Below are 25,561 nucleotides of genomic sequence, written 5' to 3' on the forward strand. Positions count from 1 at the left end.
TGCTGAAGAGATGCACCCCCGAGCATGATGCTGCCACCACCATATTTGACAGTGGGGATGGTGTGTTCAGAGTGATGTGCAGTGTTAGTTTTCCGCCACACATAGCGTTTTGCATTTTGGCCAAAAAGTTCCATTTTGGTCTCATCTGACCAGAGCACCTTCTTCCACATGGTTGCTGTGTCCCCCACATGGCTTGTGGCAAACTGCAAATGGGACTTCTTATGCTTTCTGTTAACAATGCCTTTCTTCTTGCCACTCTTCCATAAAGGCCAACTTTGTACAGTGCATGACTAATAGTTGTCCTATGGACAGAGTCTCCCACCTGAGCTGTAGATCTCTGCAGCTCGTCCAGAGTCACCATGGGCCTCTTGACTGCATTTCTGATCAGCGCTCTCCTTGTTCGGCCTGTGAGTTTAAGTGGATGGCCTTGTCTTGGTAGGTGTACAGTTGTACCATACTCCTTCCATTTCTGAATGATCGCTTGAACAGTGCTCCGTGGGATGTTCAAGGCTTTGGAAATCTTTTTGTAGCCTAAGCCTGCTTTAAATTTCTCAATAACTTGATCCCTGGCCTGTCTTGTGTGTTCTTTGGACTTCATGGTGTTGTTGCTCCCAATATTCTCTTAGACAACCTCTGAGGCCCTCACAGAGCAGCTGTATTTGTACTGACATTAGATTACACACAGGTGCACTCTATTTAGTCATTAGCACTCATCCGGCAATGTCTATAGGCAACTAACTGCACTCAGATCAAAGGGGGGCGAATAATTATGCACACACCACTTTGCAGTTATTTATTTGTAAAAAAAAAGTTTGGAATTATGTATGATTTTCGTTCCACTTCTCATGTGTACACCACTTTGTGTTGGTCTTTCATGTGGAATTCCTAGAAAAATGATTCATGTTTGTGGCAGTCATGTGACAAAAACTTCAAGGGGGCTGAATACTTTTGCAACCCACTGTATATATATTACACTTGCCTCCTCAAAAAAAAAAAGGAAAAAAAATTATATATATATTTTTTTAAACAAAGATGACCACTTGCATCTTAAGTCTGTTCTTCTGGGGCCTTTTCTCACACTGCTTTTGTTGCCTTTTATCCTGTTGGATACAGCTGCCATTGAACTTGATGTTTTTTCTCCTGATCATTCGTGTGCATCAGTCACATTGTCTTCGGCAGTTAGAAAACCACAGCTTTCCTGCGTTATTTACAAAGCGATTTTACTTAAATATTTGGGCCTTGCTTCCGTGAAAGCTCACAGTTGTGACATTTTTATTTGTACGGAAAAATATTGTAATGCACAGATTTTTTTTTTCCCCCTGAAGCCTATGGAGCAGATGCATTTGATTAGGATTGTTGAACCCTTTATTGTAATGTAGATGCTTTCAGGCTCAGAAGAATTTATCTAAAGGGAAGCATGGACAGAAAAAGGAAGAGGGAATAAAAGCCAGGGGGAGAGAAAAGGCATTGTAGGATGTAGATGAGCTCACGTGTTTTATACTCCTTTTCATGCATGCTTTTTCTTCTCTGTTTTGTTATTGTTGTCTTCCATTGCAGTGGTACTTCTCCGTTGGCTTGTCTAAATGCAATGCTTCATAGCAACACCCGTGTGGGAGATGGGACCTTCTTCAAAATCCCCGGGAAGTCAGGACTCTATGCTCTTAAAGTAAGTACATTTTTTGGCTTCTGATCAAAGTCTGTTTCACTTAGTTACTTAATGCAGCCATTTAATGGAGTTACTGTGCTTTGTTGAGTGAAGCAATGTTATGTAAGAGGTTTTCTTGATGCAGACTGTCTTGGCAGATTGCTCCAGTTCAAGTCCTCATGTATTTTTATACTTTGCTACTTTATACAGACAGGCTTATTAAACAGTGCAAGTGACATAGTTTCTCACAGCATCAAATATATTTCATTCAAATATATTCAAAGCAGTTAAAAACTGTACTGGATGTGCCATTGTGAGGGACTGTGAATTGCACATTGTTGCTTGTCTTAGGCTTTATTCACTTTATATACATTACTGTAAGGCATTGTTGTTTTTCCATGAAACCGCATCCACTGCAGGAGTGGGTTACAGTCCAGCACTAGCTGTGAAAATGCTACAAAAGCACTACCTGCGTTTGCAATCTCATGTGTATTTGTCTACATTTTATAACGTTTGTAGTGTGTTATTATTTGAAAATCTTTTTGCTGATTGTGTTTGTAATATTTATGGTAGTTTATGAGCACAGTGCAGTGTCTGTTGGTAAAAGTGGGTGAGTTTGATATGAGTCAGGTTATTGATATATGCCCCATGCTCCGTTCTCTTTAGTTCAGGCAATAATTATAATCTCATGAAGTACCTTACCTCAACCTTGTCCAATCTTTGCAACTCTTGTTCTTGCCTTTTGCATGTTTTGTTTTACTGTTTAAAAGGATTTATGCTGTTAGTGAAAATATTTTAGCAAGATATTTATACTAAAATGAATTGCAAGCTAATAGGTTTGAGTACTGTAATTACATTTAGAGGAACTGTAGTGAAAAGGGAAAAAATGTAAATCGATACATTGCAATGTGAGAAGTTAAAAAATAGAGAGATCAAGAAATTATTGATATTCACCATGTCATTTGTTCATATTGTTTGTTCCACAATCAGCCTGCCTGTAATCATCTCTACTGCTGGAAGACCTGAAAAAAAAAACCAGACAACACCAACTGCCATTATCTATAACCACACCCCCTAACAATGCAACAGGCTAAAAGGTTGTTTTTTTTATAGCTATGCATATTCACAGAGGGAGATACTGGTTGCTTGGCAGTTCAAAACAGCTGTTATTTCCCACAATGCAACAAAGCACACAGGCAGCAAACTGTCAGGTCCTAGGTTCTTACATTACACTTTGGGAGGGGTTTTACCACAATATCAGCCATAGAGACCCCTGATCTATTCGAGAAAAGGTAAATTATGGTAATAGGGGTATCGGCTACTGATTGGAATGAGTAGTAGCAGTAGGGTATTGTACCGTGTTGGCCATCAGTAAAAGCAAGAAGTTTTAAATCAGGATGATACCATTTATTGGCTAACAAAAAATGAATAAAAATAGGCAAGCTTTCGGCCTTGCAGCCTTCGTTGGGCTTACAGCCTGTTAGTTTGCAGGCTGGTGGTACAGACAGCTATATACATGCAACATCAAAAGGGAAAACGGATATTTTTTTCAAGCATAAATATGTCATTAAGATGCCTTAATTCAAACAGAACATCTAAAAGGGGTTAGAGGTTGTTAGCTGAGATAAGGATATTGTTTACTCCATGCTCACAGACCTGGGATTAGGATTGACCCAGAGGTATCGTAAATTCTGAGTTCACAAGTTCAGCTATATAGGCTGAGAAAGTTCAAATATCATCAGCCTCATACCAATATAAAAAGTTTTTTTGTCCTTATTCAAACCCTTCTTCACAGCTTTGAACCAATTTATAAATTTTGTTTCTGCTATTAATCTATCATTTGACGTTTTGAAGCCACCCTTCAGGGCAGTGACACGAAGATCATACATGCTGTGTCCGTTGGAACAAAAGTGTGTAGCAACTGGGGGTTCAGATTTGGTATCGTTCATAGTGTGCCTGTGTCCATTCATATGTTTGCGCAGAGTTTGTCCAGTTTCTCCAGTTTCTCCCACGTATATAACATTGGGGCATTTAGCACACATGATCAGATATTCCAGTTTGGTGGAACCACAGGAAAATGTGCCTTGTACTCTGTACTCCTGTTGTGAACCTGGTATCGTTAATCTGTCAGTGGAGTAAATGTCAACAAAAACAATGTTCTCACATGGGCACCAGCTGGTGTTAAACTGCCACATTTAATAGCAAGAGTTGCAATTCGGAAGACAGCATTGTACAGTAGAATGTATCCAATCGCAATACATCACCATTCCATCAAGTAATACCACCCACAGAGACCTGTCCGGTCGACAATTGTTTCGCTGAAGTAGCTTCCTCGTGGACGGGAATAACGCTCAGGAGTGGAGTAAATGTGCCAGCAGGTCCCACATATTTTTTGTCGGCAGGGTGATGTTCGGTTTTGTTGAGGCCTATTCAAAGAACTCCTGACAATCATCTGTTTTAGATTGTGCGGGTGCCGATATGACAAGAGGGGAGGTTTAGGTAATATCTTTCTCAGTCTGTGATCCTTGTGTAAAATGGGATGAAGTTCCTTAGCAATCCTCCTTAAGATTTCCGGGTGGTGTGGGTTGTAGGTGACAACCAAAGGGACACGTTCCTCTTTCTGGTTTTGCTTATATTTCAGGAGTTCAGTCCTGGGGATGATGCTGGCTTTCCTGATTTGGGCCTCAGCCATAGGAGGACTGTAACCTTGTTTAATGAAAATGTTCTTAAGGCGATCCAGGTGCTTTTCTCTGTCCATCCTGTTAGAACAAATCCGGTTGTACCTTATAGCTTGGCTGTAAATTATAGAGTTCTTAATGTGCTTGGGATGAAAACTGTCATATCTTTGGTATGTGGGACGGTCTGTAGGTTTGCGATACACAGAGGTTTGTATGTTGTTACCCCTGATGTATATGGTGGTGTCCAGAAAGTTAATCTCTGTGTGAGAGTAGTTAAGTTTCAATTTGACTCCGCTTCATTGATGATATTTTAATCATCTGGTCCGCAAGTGAGGATGATCTTCTTCTCCAGTTCCACAGGAACTTAAATGCCTTCCATCCTACAATCAAATTGAAACTTACCTACTCTCACACAGAGATTAACTTTCTGGACACCACCATATACATCAGGGGTAACAACATACAAACCTCTGTGTATCGCAAACCTACAGACCGTCCCACATACCTAAGATATGACAGTTTTCATCCCAAGCACATTAAGAACTCTATAATTTACAGCCAAGCTATAAGGTACAACCGGATTTGTTCTAACAGGATGGACAGAGAAAAGCACCTGGATCACCTTAAGAATACTTTCATTAAACAAGGTTACAGCCCTCCTACGACTGAGGCCCAAATCAGGAAAGCCAGCATCATCCCCAGGACTGAACACCTGAAATATAAGCAAAACCAGAAAGAGGAACGTGTCCCTTTGGTTGTCACCTACAACCCACACCTGGAAATCTTAAGGAGGATTGCTAAGGAACTTCATCCCATTTTACACAAGGATCACAGACTGAGAAAGATATTCCCTAAACCCTCCCCTTTTGTCATATCGGCAAACCGCACAATCTAAAACAGATGATTGTCAGGAGTTCTTTGAATAGGCCTCAACAAAACGGAACATCACCCTGCCGACAAATATGTGGGACCTGCAGACACATTTACTCCACTGACAGGTTAATGACAGGTTCACAACAGGAGTACAGAGTACAAGGCACATTTTCCTGTGGTTCCACCAATCTGGTATATCTGATCATGTAAATGCCCCAATGTTATGTACGTGGGAGAAACTGGACAAACTCTGCGCAAACGTATGAATGGACACAGGCACACTATTAACGATACCAAATCTGTACTCCCAGTTGCTATACACTTTCGGTCCAACGGACACAGCATGTATGATCTTTCATGTCACTGCCCTGAAGGGTGGCTTCAAAACGTCAAATGATCGATTAATAGTAGAAACAAAAATGTATAAATTGGTTTAAAGCTGTGGAGAAGGGTTTGAATAAGGACAAAAACTTTTTATATTGGTATGAGGCTGATGATATTTGAACTTTCTCAGCCTATATAGCTGAACTAGTGAACTCAGAATTTACGATACCTCTGGGTCAATCCTAATCCCAGGTCTGTGAGCATGGAGTAAACAAGGATCCTTTATCTCAGCTAACAACCTCTAACCCCATTTAGATGTTCTGTTTGAATTAAGGCATCTTATTAATGACATGTATTTGTGCTTGAAAAAAAATATCTTTTTTTCCCTTTTGATGTTGCATGTATATAGCTGTCTGTACCACCAGCCTGCAAACTAACAGGATGTAAGTCCGACGAAGGCTGCAAGGCCGAAAGCTTGCTTATTTTTATTCATTTTTAGTTAGCCAATAAATAGTATCATCCTGATTTAAAACTTCTTGATTGGAATGAAGTTCAATCCTTGGTTACAGTACGAAAGGTTTTCCAGTAAAGTATCTTCTGAATGCATTCAGCTCATGTTAAATGTTATTCAAAGTAGAGGATAATTTTGCCTGATTGGACCCACAACAAATGCATGTAGTTTAACCCATGTGTGTATGTAAGCAGTTACCTGTAGGCAGGTAGTAAATCAGTAATATGACAAGTGTACTTCCTAGTGCCTTTTCTAGATTTGTGTGAGCATTTTCTGTTTATGATTCTATGACCCTTTTGTTCCATCAGAAAGAAGAGTCTAGCTGTCCGACTGATGGGACACTGGAGATAGGGTGTGAATCTGAGTTGGATGGGACAGAGATGGCAGAGGCAAGCAGCAATGGAGAGGAAAATGAAGGTAAAGCAGTGAACAGTTAGCTCAGTTGTGTTATTGCACATATTGTTGAGGAGTGTATTATCACGTTTTAAAGGAACCCTGACCGCTGAATAAAAACAAAATTTGGACTTTCCTGGGGCTTCCTCCGCCCCACGCGCGCACACTGCACTGAACCGCGCATGTGCAGGAGGCTTACGGCGTTGGCAAGAGCGACTTACTGGAGTCGCCAGCGGGACCATGACAGGGGAGAAGAGGATGCTGGGGGACTTTGAGGGCTATGGTGGTTGCAGGAAGCCCCAGGTAAGACCAGATTTTTCTTAAATTAATACTTTATACAAGGGATGAGCAGCAGAATTCTAGTATTCTGGAATTTACAGTTACTGCCCAGAATTTTGAAAACTCAATAAAAAATGAAAAGCTACCCAAACGGACCACATTTTCGGGGTAGGTCAGGATTACTAGTGTGAGGGTGTCAAAAATAGTGATAATTCAAAGAAGGAATGTGAAGACACTATGGTATCCAGAGCTTTCTCTATACATGGGTATGTATCTAACCTGAAGTGAGTTTTCTTGCTTCAAGCTTGCTTTAGGGCTTATTTCCACTAGCATGATGCATTTTGCATCCGTTTGACTGGATGCAAATTTCTGCATTCTTCCCACGTCTGGCTATCTGTCATTGTTGGGGAAACAGTTGCGTGCTGCAGTAATCTACAACATGCCATCCATAATTTTTCCGCATCACATCGGAAAAAAATGCGGTTAGTTGAAATGGCGTCAGTTTGGATATGGAAATTCGCATCCAGAATTCATGTAGTGGAAACAGAAAGACCCTGTATGCATTTGTATCATACAAATTTTAAAGGGACCCTGAAGTGTAATTAAAATTTAAAAAACAGATACTTGAGAGAGAAGGCTCTGGGTCCTATAGAGCCTTCCTGTTTTTCCTATGGTCCCCCGTTCCAGCGCTGGATCCCCCGATTGGTTTGGAGAAAGCTCACTTCCGCCGCTGCAGGAGGCTTCAGCAATCTTTGGGAGCCTGAGTACTCATGAATATAGGCCGCTCTGTACTGTGCGAGAATGTGTGCTAGTGCATGCGCAGTACAGAGCAGCCCGGCTTCGGCAGCTCAAAGATTGCCAAAGCCTCCCGGAGTGGCAGAAGTGAGCAGTCTCCGACCCATTGAGGCATCCAGCACTGGAACGCAGGGGCCATAGGAAGAACAGGAAGGCTCTATAGGACCCAGATCCTTCCCTCTCCTTAGGTAAGTATCTGTTTTTTATTTTAATTACACTTCAGACTCGCTTCAATTCCTGTTTTATTTGACAGTTGGCTCTGTGCAGTCTGGATCATTATTGACCTGGCTTGGTTTTACAGGAGGAATTTATCAAGCAAGTTTGAAGCAGAATCAGAAACTTCTCTCTGCAAACCCAGCTGTTCTTGTTTATTGAAGTATATACAGTATACACTGTACTGCCTTTTCTCTGCCTTTTTACACTTCTGACTGGACAGCTTTTTTGTTTTTTTTGAGACAGAAAGATGCATTTGGATGCAGTGCCTTTTCTGATTACAAGGAGGTATTCATTAACCAAGCTGCATGACTGTATTAAATCTGTGTCCTGAAGTTATTTTGAAATGGGTTTAAATGTAGCAAGAGTATTCATGAGGAGACTTCTCCAGCTCAGTGTTGTGTGAAGGAACTGAGAAGCGTGCACAACGGATTTATTGTAGCAGAGCAGCTTGATAGATAGCTCTATGTCTTTACCACAGCCTGCACCAAGATAAGTGCCATAGGCCACTGGCTCAAAAACTGTGGAAGTGACATATACTCCTGGTCAGTTTATGTATTATGATGGTTTTCTTTTTGTCAGCCAGTTTGAAGAACAAAGAGATTGAGTCTTACTTTTACCTCACAAAAACATAATACTTATGAAGCAGAGTTCACTTATCTATCTTAGCTGTGTGTTTTATATGCAGTCAGTTATGCATGTCTATGACTTACTTTAAAGTGGTTCATAGCAGGGCTGTGGAGTGGTTACAGAAAGCATCCGACCACTCAATTTATGATACCTCTGACTCCTCTACTCTGACTCCTCTACATATGACCATCTTGTTCATTGAAACTATGTAACCTAAAAGACATTTTATCATTGCCAAAGCATATAAATTTTAAAGCTTTATTAAACTCTTCTAGAACTTGATTTTCAAATTAATTGATTTTATGAGCAAAGGGAGTTTGAAAATAATATAGAATTGGTACCGAAGCTGACAATAGCTACTTGTGACGACAAGTTGTGACAGAGTATTGCACCATGTTTGCCATTGGTAAAAGCAATACGGTTTGAATTGGGATGATACCATTTATTAGCCAAGTTAAAAGGTTGTTGTAACTTTAAAGGTGGTTGTTCTGTTGTAATTAAGACATCTAAATGACATTATTTTTGTTTACAAAACAATCCACATATCTCCTTTTTGATGCGAGATATATATAAGCTGTGTTTTCTAACATCTTGTCAGCACACAGGAACGGAGTCGAAAGGCTTATTAGCCGAAGATGTACTTTTTTTTTTTTTTATTATTATTATTTCAAAAAGATTTTTATTGGAATCCTAATCATATCAACTTATGATACATCAGTGATAATATCCATATAACGCATCCAACATATCTCATTCTCAGTACAGCTTATTGCAATATCACTGAAGCATATAAATTGCACAACATTCCTTTTTTAAACTCCCAGACCCCACCCCCTTGCCCTACCCTCCACAAAACCTGACCCCTCTCCCTCTCTCAATGGACCCCATCTTGACATACCTCACACTGCCCCTTAACTTACTCTTTTCTTTTTTTTTTTTCCTGATTCAAAACTATGTTAATTATTTAGGTTGAAAAAAATCTATGCGTCCATTGAGTTCAACTGTAAAATAAGTCCACAAGTCCACTAGGGAATTGCACACCACCGTGGAGGTGCTGGATTAATATTTTCATGCAAAAAAAATCCTGATAATCCGCACACTCTTGATGAACCAAGTTCAATGTTTTAATTCCAAAAAGTGACACATGCCATTCCATAGACCAACGATTCATTTCGGGGCCCCGTGGGGTCCCCTTTGTCAAGGTAACAAAACACAGAATTGTCACCATTCTGTGTTTTGTTAACTTGACAAAGGGGACCCACACGGGGCCCCGAAACTAATCGTTGGTCTATAGAATGGCATGTGTCACTTTTTTGAATTAAAACATTGAACTTGGTTCATCAAGAGTGTGCGGATTATCAGAATCTTTTTTTCAACTGGAAAATAAGGTACAACACTAGCCTGCACCCTCACATATCCCTATTGATCCAGAGGAAGGTAAAAAAAAAACCTTTATAAAGTATGGTCCAATTAGCGCCAAAAGGGAAAAAAATTCTTCTCAACTCCAAATGCAAAACTGATAAAATCCCTGGATCAACAGTCAGGAAGTATCTAGTAATTATAACCATGGATGTCTTTTATCACAAGGAAAGCATCTAAGCCCCCCCCCCCCCCCCTTAAACGCAAATGAAGAATTTGTCATAACTACTTCCTGTGGTAATGCATACCACATTTTAATCACTCTTACTGCAAAGAACCTTTCCGAAATAAATGGCTAAAATGTTTTTCCGCCAAGCGCAGATCATGTCCCCTAGTCCTTTGCATAAGCCTATGGACAAAAAGCTCACCAGCCAAGCTTTTATATTGCCTTCCGATGTATTTATAAATGTTCATTAGAATTAGTGCCTTTTCTCCAGACTAAATAAGCCCAGATTATCTAATATTTCCTGGTGAGTCCTTCTTTCCCTCTAATCAATTTTGTTGCCCTTCTCTGCACCTGCTCTGAAACTGCAATGTCCTTCCTGTAATGCGGTGTCCAGAACTAAATGTCATATTCCAGATAAGGTCTTACTAGAAAGTTAAACAGGGGCAGTGTTGTGCTAACACATGCATCCCAAAATTCTATTTGCTTTAGCTTCAGCAGCTTGGCATTGAATACGATTGTTTAACTTGTCGACGAGTACTCCTAAGTCATCCTCCTAAGTTTGATGTCCCCATCTGTATCCCATTTATTATCTATGGCGCTAGACCGTTGGTACAACCAAAATGCATGTCTTTACATTTTCGGACATTGCATTTCATTTGCTATTTATGTGCCTGTTTCACCATCCTATCCAGATCATTCTGCAATATGTCACTGTCTTCCTGAGCGTTGATGATTCTGCATAATTTTGTATCATCTGCAAAAATAGCAACATTACATTCTACGTCATCTACTAGATCATTAATAAATACATTTAAGAGTACAGTACTGAACCCTGTGGGACCCCACTGCTAACGGTCACCCATTTTGAATAGGATCCATTGACCACAACTCTTTGCTTTCTGTCCAATAGCCAGAGCATCCTCAACCTTTGCACTAGACTGTTGGGGGTTTCAGTATCAAAGGCCTTTGCTAAGTCCAATTATGTCACATCTACAGCATTTTTAATATTCAAACTAGCATTCACCACCTCATATGTGTTAAGGTAACCCTCAAATGCACTTGTTAAGACAACAGACAGCTTCTATAAAATTATTAATCTTTTGCAGTGTCCCACAATGCATGTTAAAATGATATATTACAACAGAGAATTTGTGTGCATCAAACACCAAGTTAAACCTGGCAAATCTGGCTTTGCAAATTTAGCCTAATTGGCTAATCACGAGACATTGCAAATATGCATTTGCATGCCAGAAAATGCAGGGTCTAAAACTAATACCGCTAAGCGGTTGCCCTGCGGGCATTAGTTCATGCTACATTAGCACTATCCAGGAGTGCCATGGGGAGGCTCCCCAATGCCCCCATACAACTGGGGAGCCGTGGGGTTCCAAGCCCTCTCACTGCTCAGAAACCACAGCGGTACCCCAGAGGGGGAGGCTGGAAGGTGCAGGTGACCCCTCCAAGCATGGCCGTCGCTGGGAAGAGTCGCTCGCACCCACCTACCAAAAAATTAAAATCAGCCACTTACCTTTACGTCCATTGTGTTCTGCTACATGAGCACGACTTGGGAGCGAACACATGAGAAAGGAGTGAAGCATGGGCCCACCCCAAGCTTTGGAGCTCAGTGCTGGCTCTCATGCAAACACTCCAAGGGGGGGGGGAGGGGAGGACAGGCGCAGACAGCCTGCTCCATGGCTCTCACCACCTAGAGCAAGCCATCCACCACCTGCCTCCAAAGGATAGAAATGTGGAAACATTACAACAGAGAATTTATGTGTGCATCAAACACCAAGTTAAACCTGGCAAATCTTGCTTTGTAAATTTGGCCTAATTGGCTAATCACGAGACATAGCTCATGCAAATATGCATTTGCTTTCGCATGCCAAAAAAGGCAGGATCTAAAGCTAATACCGCTAAGCGGTTGCCCTGCAGGCATTAGTTCATGCTACATTAGCACTCTCCAGGAACGCCACGGGGAGGCTCCCCAATGCCCCCATACAACCGGGGAGATGCGGGGTTCCAAGCCCTCTCACTGCTCGGAAACCACACAGCGGCACCCCGGAGGGGCAGGCTGGGAGGTGCAGGTGACCCCTCCAAGCATGGCCGGCGCTGGGAAGAGTTGCTCGCACCCACCTCCCAAAATTTAAAAACAGGCACTTACCTCTACGTCCATTGCGTTCTGCTACATGAGCACGACTTGGGAGCAACATATTAAAAAGGAGTGAAGCATGGGCCACCCCAAGCTTTGGAGCTCAGGGCTGGCTTTCATGCAAACACTCAGGGGGGGGGGGGGGGGGGAAGGGGTCAGGTGCAGACAGTCTGCTCCAGGGCTCTCACCACCTAGAACAAGCCATCCACCACCGGCCTCCAAAGGAAAGAAATGCGGAAACATTACAACAGAGAATTTTATGTGTGCATCAAACACCAAGTTACAATGATATATAAATGTCAGTTTGCATAATTGCATCAATACAGTATTAGCATATCATTGACCATCCCTACTAGTGATGCAACTATTCATCTGGCTTTTTTCTTACAGCAGAGATGTTATTTATTATAAATAAAATATTCATGTGTACACATCAGATATACAGTCACAATCAGATATGTACCGTATTTCATGCCGTATAAGACGCTCCGAAATATAAGACGCACCTAGGTTTAGAGGGCAAAAACCAGGGAAAAAAATATATGTATACTAAACCTAGTGCGTCCATATTCCAAGAGCGTCTTGTACATGCTCTCCCCCAAATGGTGTCCCTTATGTGCCCTCCTGTGCCCCTTATGTGCCCCCCCCCTGTGCCCGTTATGTGCCCCCCTGTGTCCCTTATGTGCCCCCCTGTGCCCATTATGGCATCTGTATTCCTTAATAAAGCTGCTCGGTCTTCTCCTCTCTTGTATGTCCACTCCACTCGTGCGCATGTAAAAGATCGGGCAGCCCGGCACATACCACATGGCCGCCGCGATTTCAGGCATCGGTTTTCCTTAATAAAGCTGCTCGGTCGTCTCCTCTCTTGTATGTCCACTCCACTCGTGCGCATGTAAAAGATCGGGCAGCCCGGCTTCCATACCGCTTGACCGCGAGAATTGCAGACCTGTTCTCTGTGCGCGGCTGCCTCTATTGACAGGCTCATACTGATGACGCAATTAGAATGAGCCTGTCAATAGAGGCAGCCGCGCACAGAGAACCGGTCTGCAATCCTCGCGGTCAAGCTATGGTAGACTTGTGCATCACCAATCTACAGTATGTGTATGGCTATTTCATAACAAAACTGATATTTTCCTTTAAAGTGTATTTGTCTGGTATCTTTTAAAAGGCATACGGTTTTTATTACTTTGGATTAATCTTCAGATTTCAAGATTCTTTGTAAAAAATAAAAAATAACCCTTTTATTTCCTCCTGTGCAGTTTGCTTGAAGCAAGTCACTGAAGAAGCATCTTCCAATAGAGTGCAGAACAAGCTTGTGTCTTCCTTCCAGCAGCACACCAAAAAGGCACTGAAGCAGGTAGGATTCGTTTTTGTAGACATCTTGCTGGCTTTTGTTGTGATTTTATATTTCTTTATAGTGAACCTGAAGTCAGAGCAATACAGAGCCACCTATTTATATATTTTCAAACAATGCAAATTGCCTGACTTTCCTGCTGGTCCTCTGCCTCACAGCAAGACAGCCAGGAAACTAGTATTGTTTAAAAGGAAATATGGCAGCCTCTATATCCCTGTCACTTCAGAGGGGTGCCTCTATATCCCTGTCACTTCAGAGAGGTGCCTCTATATCCCTGTCACTTCAGAGGGGTGCCTCCGTATCCCTGTCACTTCAGAGGGGTGCCTCTATATCCCTGTCACTTCAGAGGGGTGCCTCTATATCCCTGTCACTTCAGAGAGGTGCCTCTATATCCCTGTCACTTCAGAGAGGTGCCTCTATATCCCTGTCACTTCAGAGGGGTGCCTCTGTATCCCTTTCACTTCAGAGGGGTGCCTCTGTATCCCTTTCACTTCAGAGGGGTGCCTCTGTATCCCTTTCACTTCAGAGGGGTGCCTCTGTATCCCTTTCACTTCAGAGGGGTGCCTCTGTATCCCTTTCACTTCAGAGGGGTGCCTCTGTATCCCTTTCACTTCAGAGGGGTGCCTCTGTATCCCTTTCACTTCAGAGGGGTGCCTCTGTATCCCTTTCACTTCAGAGGGGTGCCTCTGTATCCCTGTCACTTCAGAGGGGTGCCTCTATATCCCTGTCACTTCAGAGGGGTGCCTCTATATCCCTGTCACTTCAGAGGGGTGCCTCTATATCCCTGTCACTTCAGAGGGGTGCCTCTATATCCCTGTCACTTCAGAGGGGTGCCTCTGTATCCCTTTCACTTCAGAGGGGTGCCTCTATATCCCTGTCACTTCAGAGGGGTGCCTCTATATTCTTTTCACTTCAGAGGGGTGCCTCCATATCCCTCTCACTTCAGAGGGGTGCCTCCATATCCCTCTCACTTCAGAGGGGTGCCTCCATATCCCTCTCACTTCAAAGGGGTGCCTCCATAGCCCTCTCACTTCAGAAGGGTGCCTCCATATCCCTCTCACTTCAGAGGGGTGCCTCCATATCCCTCTCACTTCAGAGATCCCTCTCACTTCAGAGGGATGCCTCCATATCCCTCTCACTTCAGAGATCCCTCTCACTTCAGAGGGATGCCTCCATATCCCTCTCACTTCAGAGATCCCTCTCACTTCAGAGGGGTGCCTCCATATCCCTCTCACTTCAGAGATCCCTCTCACTTCAGAGGGGTGCCTCCATATCCCTCTCACTTCAGAGATCCCTCTCACTTCAGAGGGATGCCTCCATATCCCTCTCACTTCAGAGATCCCTCTCACTTCAGAGGGATGCCTCCATATCCCTCTCACTTCAGAGATCCCTCTCACTTCAGAGGGGTGCCTCCATATCCCTCTCACTTCAGAGATCCCTCTCACTTCAGAGGGGTGCCTCCATATCCCTCTCACTTCAGAGGGGTGCCTCCATATCCCTCTCACTTCAGAGGGGTGCCTCCATATCCCTCTCACTTCAGAGGGGTGCCTCCATATCCCTCTCACTTCAGAGGGGTGCCTCCATAACCCTCTCACTTCAGAGGGGTGCCTTCATAACCCTCTCACTTCAGAGGGGTGCCTCCAAATCCCTCTCACTTCAGAGGGGTGCCTCCAAATCCCTCTCACTTCAGAGGGGTGCCTCCAAATCCCTCTCACTTCAGAGGGGTGCCTCCAAATCCCTCTCATTTCAGAGGGGTGCCTCCATATCACTTTTCACTCGCCCTATAAGTTTTTGTACTTCTTACATGGGGGGGTTAATACTCAGTAATGATTTAAAAACTTTCATGTGTTTGTTTCATGGTTCGTTTTTGACACATAATGACGACGATACGGTTTTATTGGGTTAATTGAGAATTCAAGCTTTAATGGTTGTTGTGTTTCTTTGCAAGCATAGTGCTGAAATGAATCTGAAATACTCATAATCAGACATAAAGAAAAACCATTGTAAAGCCAGAAAGCTTGCATTATAGGTCTATTGTGTTAAAGCCTTATGTTTTTGTCATTATTGTTTTGTTTTTTTGTGTTATTTTTGGTATATAAAATTCTAAATAAATCATATTGGCAATATAGTTGCATACCTGGAGACATACTGTTGCATACTGCAACAAAGAAAAGTGATTGAAAACCTTGTAAAACGATATAATAAATGCTTAAATAAAGGAAGCTATTATGAGGATAAATAATCAGAAGACACAGTTTGTGTGAAATAAATGTTTTCTTAATTGAGTAATTGAAAATGGCTGATCATTTCCAGACGACCCTTGTACAAATGTTTCTCAGTTTTTTGTTTTGGTTTTTTTTTTTTTTACCTGTATAGGTACTTGTAGCTATGGCTGTCAAGTGATAATAAACTGATGTTGCAACTGGGTCAGAAATGGGCAGAACTAAGAGAATGGAGGGGTTTCTTAATGATGCACAGTGTACATACTGAAGGTTAAGGAGAGAGATTTGACTTAGCTGTTTGTGAAATTATTACATTACCCCTGAAATGTTGCATATTGCTGCCGTTGTGGTTTACATTGTTGTCTCTATGAATGTACTGTAGCTGTTTTGGGGATGCTTGTCTTTGAAACATGTGACTCCTGTTTCTAATCTCTGATGAATGAAGAATGGGAGTCTTTTTGTATCAGAAGTGCTGTCCAAAGAATACTAAAAGCTAGTATTGGTCTCTTCTCATCGGGGCTGTGGAGTCGGGGCAATTTTGGGTACCTGGTGTCGGAGTCAGGAAAAAAATGCTCCAACTCCTAATGAATTTAAACTGTAATTAAAATAGAAAATATGATAAAATGTTCTATTTCTCAGATAATAGTCATCATAAATGATTTATACATACAGTAATAGCTGTGCTTAGTCCACAAAAATGAAATAAACCAATCAAAATTAGTTACTTGTGCTGCTTCAATAAAGCAATCCCCGTATTTTTAAAGTCAGATATACATATCTGATTGTGACTGTATATATGATGTGTACACAGGAATCTCTTATATACTAAATAACATCTATGCTGTAAGTATAATGCCTGATGTGTAGCCGTGTCACTAATAGAGATGGTCAATGAGATGGAAATAATTCTGTGTTGATTCTGATTTATGCAAACGTATGCACTCTTTGCTCATGAAATCAAATAATTTGATATGTTGTTAAAATTTGGTTTGGTGACTACGAATTAAATGGTACCTGAGAAGGATGAAAAGAAAAGTTTTATACATACCTGGGGCTTCTTCAAGCCCCCTTCAGGCCATTTAGTCCCTCGCTGTCCTCCACCACCTGGATCTTCTGCTATGAGTCCTGGTAATTCAGCCAGTCAGCGCATGCCGCTTCCACAGCCAGGAGCGTTCTGCACCTGCGCAATAGGGCTGCGCAGGTGTAGTATGCTCCCGGCGGCGGAGTGTGTGCATGCGCACTACGCCAGACTGGCTCAAGTACCTGGACTCATAGCAGAAGATCCAGGTGGCGGAGAAGGACAGCGAGGGACTGATTAGCCTGAAGGGGGCTGGAGGAAGCCCCAGGTATGTATAAAACTTTAATTTCATCTGTCTCAGGTTTACTTTGTTACACAGTAGTACTATACTCTACATATGCACTCTCCACAGAGCTGCAGGGAATCCACTGAGAATGTTGTGCACATTGAACACAGTGGTGTTGTCTATCACCCATAAACCTGGTTCAGATTGTGCATGAAGAATGCGTAATAGAGGAAGAATCTCCTTATTCCCTTATACCTGCACATCACTTTTAGGCTCAACACACACCATACAATCGTGGTTGTTCAATCTTACCACTTTCATGTAGTATAAGCGCTTATCCAATCAATCATTCAAGGTATTTTCAATCTGTTGGCTCTTCTACTACATAGATTTAGTAAATCTGTACAACCAAGATTGTATGGTGTGTGTTGAGCTTAACATGTACCCACAGTTACATTGCCTAGGGCCTGACAGATGGTCTTTGTTCTGGTCTGTACCTTTTACAAGTACTCTTACCAAGGACTAGTTTTAGTCTATGACTAAAGAGAATAAATATGGCAGTCTCCATATCCTTTTTACTTCAGTTGTCTTTTGAAATTCCTAAGCGTTGGCAGTTAAGAGACGAATTTCATGTTACATACTTTCAATCAACAAGATTGTAATATGCAAATTAGAGGAGTCTGAGTCAGTGGAATCCTAAACTGAGGAGTCGGAGTCGGTGGATTTTTGTACCGACTTCACAGCCCTGCTTCTCATGATGGAAAACCATGCCATACCAGCATTTTATAGCTGCCAGCTGGAAAATAGGGCTCTTTCACATCTGTCAACGCGTGCAGGAGCCTTTCTCCTGCACGTGTGTATGGCCTGCGGCGTTTCGTTGGGATTTTGCGGTGCGCCGCAATTTGTTTCGGTAACTATTAATTCACCGGACAAGGAAACGCTGGCTCCTAACGATTAAAAGCTCCCGGGTGCATTGAAACCGCAACGCGCCAAAACGTAGCGTAAGTTGTGAAAGGTAAATTGAGTCTATGGACTCTAGTCATTTCACCTTGTTTAACGCAAAGTATTGACTTTGTGTTAAACCGCTGGAAATGAGCTTTAATGTGAAAGAGCCCTGAGTCCTATATTCTGGTGAGTCAAATGTTTATATATTGGAGTAACAGAACGATTTATATAATGAGACAAACAAAACAGTTTGATAGTGTTATTTACCAAAACCGTGAAACATGGTGGGAATCTTCTAGTTTGAAGCAGTTTTGCCTTATATGAAGTATAATAATAATAATCCGAACATTTATATAGCGCTTTTCTCCTGTTGGACTCAAAGCGCTCAAGAGCTGCAGCCACTGGGATGCACTCAGGAGGCCACCCTGCAGTGTTAGGGAGTCTTGCCTTGAACTCCTTACTGAATAGGTACTGACCCTTGCCAGGATTCGAACCCTGGTCTCCCATGTCAAAGGCAGTGCCCTTAACCAGTGCTCTATTCAGCCACTATATAACATCTGCATCAAATGCCAGAGATATGTAGGTAGCTATAAGAAATTTCTATTTGCCTTAGTAACTTAGAACAACTGCTTATAGTAAATACGGTAGTGCAGTTTACATAGCTTCAGCTAAAATATGGCTTTCAAGACCCGGAATACTTCCAATTATCTAAAGATGACATACTGGTTACAAAAATACACTTCTTGACCTAGAATGCAGTAGTTCAGTTGCAAGGCTTTTATACAAATCAGAGTACTATTAATTAAAGAGAACCCATAATGACGTATAGTAGACTGTAAAACTTTATTTAGGATTCCCAATTCTATGTCCATTATACTGGTTTCAGCATTAGAAACCTCTCCTTTATCTGTATATATTGCTGTATATGGGTATGTGACATGTCCTCCCAGTGATGCTATGCCTAGGCTATAATGAAACAGTCTTTGCCCCAGAGCACTCTGGGAGACCAGTTGTTTTTGCTCACTTCCAAAAAAAACCTTCCCACAATGATTATCATTGTCCGCAGTAAAGATGCTGCAATCTGTGAGAAATTTGAGAATGTTAATAAGGTTGAGGAAAGGTTTTACAATAGGCAAACATTGGCTAAATAAGTTATAAATTAATATTGTATTAAATAAAACATTTTTATTTATTAGGTTATATTCAGCAAGGTTCCTCTTTAAGTCCTAGTTCCCAAAATTGGAGACTTAGTTGGGGGAACAATGCTCCTCTGAACACTGGGAGATGGTGATCAAGTTTCTTAGATTCATATACAGTATTTGTTGTTGCACTAGCAATGCGGCAGAAAAATTGGAATGGTACTTTTACTCTGCTGAGCTGGCCAAGGTGAATGATGCATTTTTAGCCCATTCCAGGACGATTTATTATCTACAGGAGAAACTTATTAATATCCTCTAGTCATGCAACCAGCTCATCCAGTTCTGGAAATTGGTCTTTTCACTAATGAAGATGGTTAATGGTATATTCATATGCCACAACTCAGAATTGGCACACCTAAACCCGGAATTAGATATATTTCCAGGGCCTCTTGGAACAATAATGGACTAGACCTCTTACGTGCCAGACTGCTACTTCTAAGGGTACGTACAGACATACGATAACGATCGTTCGTTCTGAACGACGAACGATGTTAAAGGAGGTATCGGCCGATGATCGTTTGAAGAAAGGCCACTTTGAACATCGTTCGTGTACGAACGATCTTGGAACGAGCGTTGCGTGCGCAACATGATGTATAAACTGATTTTAAACACAAGTGTCAAAAAGAACTGTTTGAGCATGTGCAAAGCTTTGAGAACGAACGATCAACGACCGATCGTTGTACAGACATTACTTTTTGAACGATGGTCGTTGGAAAAGATCTGGCAGAATGGATCGTTCTTTACCAACGACATATCTCGTTGGTCGGTCGTTTTAATGATCGTTTGTGCACTTTTTACGAACGATCGTCGGGCAATGCCGTCGGTAACGATCGTTTTAAACGACTATAGTCGCATGTCTGTACGCACCCTAAGAGTGGAAAACTGATCAACTGCCTTGGCTGAAGCTAGGTTATGTTTGATTTCATTTTGTGAAGGGTAAAGTTGACCTGGATCAAGCCAGTTGTGCTGGTGCCTGTTTTCCCGAATACCATTTATTGTTTGAATGTATTGTCCTTGCACCTTTTATTTCTCTCCTGTTTACAACTATTGGCGATAGTACCATAAATAAGAGCTGTCCTATGATACTTTAAGATGCACACAAGGCCAGAATTCTGTTGCTAGGATGTTGTGTAATCATAGATTGTCCTTGTTTACTGTAATGCAATTTACCTCTAAAAGCATATAAACACAATTTTGTTATTTCTAAGTTGATATAAAAAGTCTGCAAAGGAGAAAAAAAGAAATGCTTGTTTAAGGTTTCTTTGCTGTACAGGAAATGGTAAATTAGTTCATGGGATTTTTTTTTTTTTTTTTTTTTTAATAAATGGTCTTTTTTTCATAGTTTATATTGTTCAAGTATATTATATTTTTGTATTATGTCTGAAGATAAAATATTGGTATCTCCTCACAGCGTACACAGTCAAAATACTCTAGACTTTAATCTCCACTCTGAGTTTTTTCCTAAATGGAGTGGTTTCTGCTCTGAGTTTTTCTTTTACAGAAATGCACTCTCCCTCTTACTCTCTCTCTCATTTTAACATGGAACATAACATAGTAACATGGTATATCTTATTTTAAAAAACACATTATAATGTTTAATTTAATACCTTACTTGGACAGCTATGCTGGACATACGAGTGGAAAGGGTTAAGTTGGAAAATGTAAAGACGCAGCTAGAAACCAATACATGAAACAAGTATAGCCAAGCCTATTGCATAATTATTCTGCCTTGCCGAGGAATAAGAAGCAAGTTTAGTTTTGGCTTTTAACTACTTAAATCATTAGCTGTTTTCTTTAAGTTTTATTACATTTTATCAAGTGTTCCTCCTTGCACGATGTTAAGATTCTTAAGCAGTTTTAGTGAAATTTTAAGACATTAAGAAACTGCCGACACTGCATAAATTGTTTCAGGGGATTCTTTAAAAAAAATCAGCTTTTTAAGGATACCATCGTCTTCAGGAAAATTTAAAACTGGGGGAGCAGGCATGTGTAGTGGGTTCTGTTGTATTAATGGGTTGTACTGTACACTCCTATGAAGCTCAATCCAGGGCTGGAGAGCTCTTTAGCCGGTGCACCCCTCCAGGCAGGTTCACCACTCGTGCTCCACACACGAAGCCAGTTCCACAGGCTGAAACTTGCGTTCACATTCATTGCATGTCAGTACACTACATGTTACAGGCCCGTAACATGTAGTGTACTGTTGCAACAAGTGAAGTGAGGAGCACCAATGCAAAGGGTGGTGTGCCACAACACCGTCCCAGTGTCTCTTGGGATCAGTAAAGTCAAAAGAATGCATGGGTCGGCACCACCAAATGTAGTTAAAGTTCTTTTAATGAATTAATTAGCAGTGCTGTCTCATGACTAATTAAAAGGGATTCAACTACATTTGGTAGTACTGTCCCTCCATTCTTTTGACATGTAGTGTACTGACATGCAATAAATGTGAATGCAAGTTCCAGCCTGTGCAGTGCCTCCTTCTAATTACTTCCATGTATAGTGGGCTCTCCTGATGCTCACTGCTCCCTCGTTCTCTTCTGTCCCCCTCAGTTTTAAGGCACCGACCCTCCAAAGCTGCTTCCTGGTCAGGAGGATCGTCAAGGACTGCAGACGCTGCCCAGCGGCGCACGTCTTTTGATCGTGCACTCGCAGCCAGGAGTGCTCTGCGAAGGCGCACTACGTCACAACTGCATAGTCCACCTGCACAGAGCATTTGTGGGTGTGTGATCAAAGGACGTGCAGCGCTTGCGCAGTCCTTGCTGTTCCTCTCGACCAGGAAGTAGCTTCAGAGGGTCGGTGCATCATAACAGTCTGAGACGGAGGAGAACAGTTTTTAAATTTTCCTGAAGACTAAGATATCCTTTAAGGTTATTACTTCCATTTGTCCGGAAAGCAAATGTAAGTATTAACTTAAAGGATATCATAGTTTTACTAATTTTTATTGTGTTCATAGGTCAGTATTGCCATGAACCCAAACAAGTACTGTCCTCCGTAGCATCCTACCCATGGAGATTTTTAACCACTTCTGGAGCACGGTAATTGAAATCTGCGCCCTGTTTGTGTCTGCTTATTCCTGCTAGGGTGTAGATTTCAATTAGTTTGAACGGACCCGCTGCTACCGCTTATCCCGCCGCTTACCCATCGCCACAGGCCTTTCGCTTTGTCGTCACTATGATGGCAGAGCTCTGTGAGCAGGTTAGGAGCTGATTTAATTGGCTTCTGACCCCATGATCACTGTGAGACAATCTCTTTGACTAACATTGATCACAGGGTCAGGAGCCAATGAAATCAGCTCCTGACTGGCTCACAGTCCTGCTGTAATAGTGACAGCAGAGAGAAGGGCCTGTGGTGATGGCAGAGTGGTGGGTCCGTGCGACGATTTGTCGGTAGGAGCTGTTATTTAGTACCAGCAGTCACTGATCCTTAAAGAGAACCTGAACTGAAAATAAAAAGTCAAAATAACCATACACAGGTCATACTTACCTCCTGTGTAGTCTACTCAATTTCTTTCTCTTCTCCTGCGTTTCATTTGTCCACTGTGATCAATGGATTTCTCCGTCCTCCATTTTAAAAAATGGCCATTACCCCCTATCAGCTTCCTGGTCAGCACACTGTTAAACTGTAATATCACCTACTTGAGCCATATGGAAACATGGACATTACCTTGCACATTCAATTGTAACTGACTGCTGCTGATGTATAACTGACAGCAACTGGTATGTTTTAGTTCTGACAAAATATTAAGTAGTAGACTACACAGGAGCGACGTATGACCTGCTTAGTTTTAAAGTATACCATATTTTACCCATGTATTCTATACTGCGCCAAGGCATTTTTGGAAAAGTGTAGAATGAGTACCCTGAATAAGGACTATTTAGGAAGACTGTGACAAGAGCTGCCTTGAAAGGCCTTTATTGATGAGGCGTATTAAAGATAAAGTATGGGGCGTAGTCTTTCTTGGAAAAGGAGTAGTATTTGTAGCAGTATAACTTTTATCCAGCCATTTGTAGCAACAGAGAAAGGCTAGAAGGTAATTGTGAGTTGTTTTTACTGTATATCACTGCGGATAAGCCAACTTTTTTGCATCCAAACTCACACTAGCCGAATGGTTACCAGGGTAAAAATATCAGACACTATGTCTAAAAAGACAAACCCTATAGGTATAAATAGGAGGTTAAATAGACTCCAAAATAAAAACACCAAGTGGTGCTAAAAAATGGGTCACCCTGCGGTGCGGGGCCCAAACGGTGTGTACCCTATTAGCGTAGCAGGGGCGCACCAATGCCAATATAGAGGGTCTTTGCTGATCCCCCCCGTTAAAAGAAAGCGGGGTGTAGCTATCTCATAGATGGCTGGTGCTTACACACTGGATATCGCAGTGCAGGATATGGGATATCACCCCTGGCCAACTGTGCATCAATAGTGGCCAGCGGGGTACCCAGAGTACTGCCGGCACTGCCAATCCCAGAGTGGGGCAGTAATGGAGGGTAGAAAGTGCACAGTGCTATACAAATGTGAATCACCCTAATATGAACATATTTCACCCTAACAGGCTTCCTCAGAAGGTGCTATACAATATATACAATGCTATACACAATATATACAAAGAACCCCCAATCACAGCCCCAGTAGCTTAAGTCAAAGCTACCTGTGTACTGACAAGCCACTGCTTAAATACCTGGTCCAGCAGGAAATGGGTCACACCCGGTGGGTGGGAAGGGGGTAGCCACACCCGGTGGGTGGAAAGGGGGTAGCCACTCCCTCCTAAACAACTCCCCCAAAGGTGTAATGGAGGCCAGCCCTCATCTGCGTAATAGGCCAAATGGCACATCCTGCAGCAGCCCACTGTAGTTATCTGGCCAATTTGTATCCTGGCCGATCCATGCAATAGATGTACAGTGGCTGTAAATGTGTATAGCGGCGGCTGCTCGGTATATCACTTTCGCCCCCCGTGTAGCCAAATGCGTGCAGGTGTTACCATGGCAATAGGAGACACCCCCATGTGACGCAGCGCGGCTGGACCAATAGTCTAGAGGCCACAGCCGCACTGAAGCTGAATGTGTGTCGAATGCCGCTGTGACGTCACAGCGCATCCGCCCACTTGCTCGCACACCCAACGTACGTGCGGGTAGCCATAGCAACGGGCGCTCGCTGTCACAGCGCGTCCCTGCATCATCGTACGTGCGGGTAGCCATAGCAACGGACGCTCACAGTTACAAATAAGAAAGAAGGAAAAAACACCAACCTATTTACAGCCCAGAGCAGAGCTATTATGTGCAACCCTACACCTACTATCAGTACACCGAGATTGATTGGGACCTATACGGAACATTCTCAGTTTGTGTTTAACATCATGAAACACTATTGGCCGATTCTGCAAAAAGATAAGGATCTCGTTAGACACCTGCCTTCACATCCAGCAATCACATATAGAAGGTCAGCTAACCTTCGTGATATGCTTGTACATAGCACCTTCTCTAACACTATTGAACCTACAAGGACTTGGCTACCCCCGAAACCCACGGGGTCTTTTAGGTGTGCTAGATGTAAGGCCTGTAGATACATTCCCACTACAAAGTCCTTTACAGCCCCCCATAGCGGTAGAACCTTTGAAATAAAATCTTTCATCAACTGTGAAACAAGAGGGGTGGTATATGGAGTGAGGTGCCCCTGCAATCTGTGGTATATTGGAAAAACCACCCGACAATTTAAGGAAAGGGTGCTGGAACATGTGGGTCACATCAAGCACAAAAGCAGCACCCCGATTGCACGACATATGAATGAATTTCATAGCGACTGCCGTTTTAGTATTGTTTTTTGGGGGATACAATGCTGGAAAAAGGACAGAAGGGGTGGGAATTTTGACCGTAAACTCACACAGATTGAATCTGAGTGGATTTTCCGTCTGGATACCATCGCTCCCCGTGGCCTCAATGAGGATTTCAATCTGGCATGTTTTCTGTGAACCTCTTACCATTCTCCATATCTATGTGTGTAACATCCAGTTGGTATTGCATTCATTTTATAACATATTATGGGGTTGAGCGATCAACATTTATGGGTTTGGGTGTTCCACCTAGTGTCATTATTCTGCATTGCTTAACATTGGTTAACACGGTTGCATTACAGCATTTATATTTATTTTATTTTATTGTTGCCTCCATTTGGCCTCCCATCTGATGTCCACTGCGCCTGGTGTAGCGGGAGGGATTCCTTCCGAATCCACGTCTGCCCCCCCCCCCCCCTCTAAACCCCCCTTGTGGCCAGCTCCATGTGTATATAATCAGCCCATGCATCGTTTTATGTCTATATATGCTGTCAATTGTGCCACAGGCAACCTCCTCTGGTTTCTGGGATATGTATAATGGCAAGAGGTGGTTGGCATGGTAACCCAGCACACACTCCTCATCACCCTGTCAGATGCGAGTGGGAGTGCCGCTGCTCAGTGCACGACACCCCACACGCCCA

The 25,561-nt window shown here is 42.4% G+C and overlaps 1 protein-coding gene across 1 annotated transcript in view; it reads left to right on the top strand.

Annotated features, from left to right (window-relative positions):
* ASXL3 (ASXL transcriptional regulator 3) overlaps nucleotides 1-25,561 on the top strand; it is a 149,270-nt gene that overhangs the window by 30,015 nt on the left and 93,694 nt on the right. Inside the window, exons 2-4 of the mRNA XM_068237321.1 lie at nucleotides 1,558-1,666; nucleotides 6,340-6,448; nucleotides 13,332-13,429. Coding sequence (XP_068093422.1) covers nucleotides 1,589-1,666; nucleotides 6,340-6,448; nucleotides 13,332-13,429 — 285 coding nt within the window. The 5' untranslated portion in view covers nucleotides 1,558-1,588. The remainder of the gene's footprint in view (nucleotides 1-1,557; nucleotides 1,667-6,339; nucleotides 6,449-13,331; nucleotides 13,430-25,561) is intronic.

Source organism: Hyperolius riggenbachi, chromosome 5 (assembly GCF_040937935.1).
Source record: "Hyperolius riggenbachi isolate aHypRig1 chromosome 5, aHypRig1.pri, whole genome shotgun sequence".
Taxonomy (NCBI): domain Eukaryota; kingdom Metazoa; phylum Chordata; class Amphibia; order Anura; family Hyperoliidae; genus Hyperolius; species Hyperolius riggenbachi.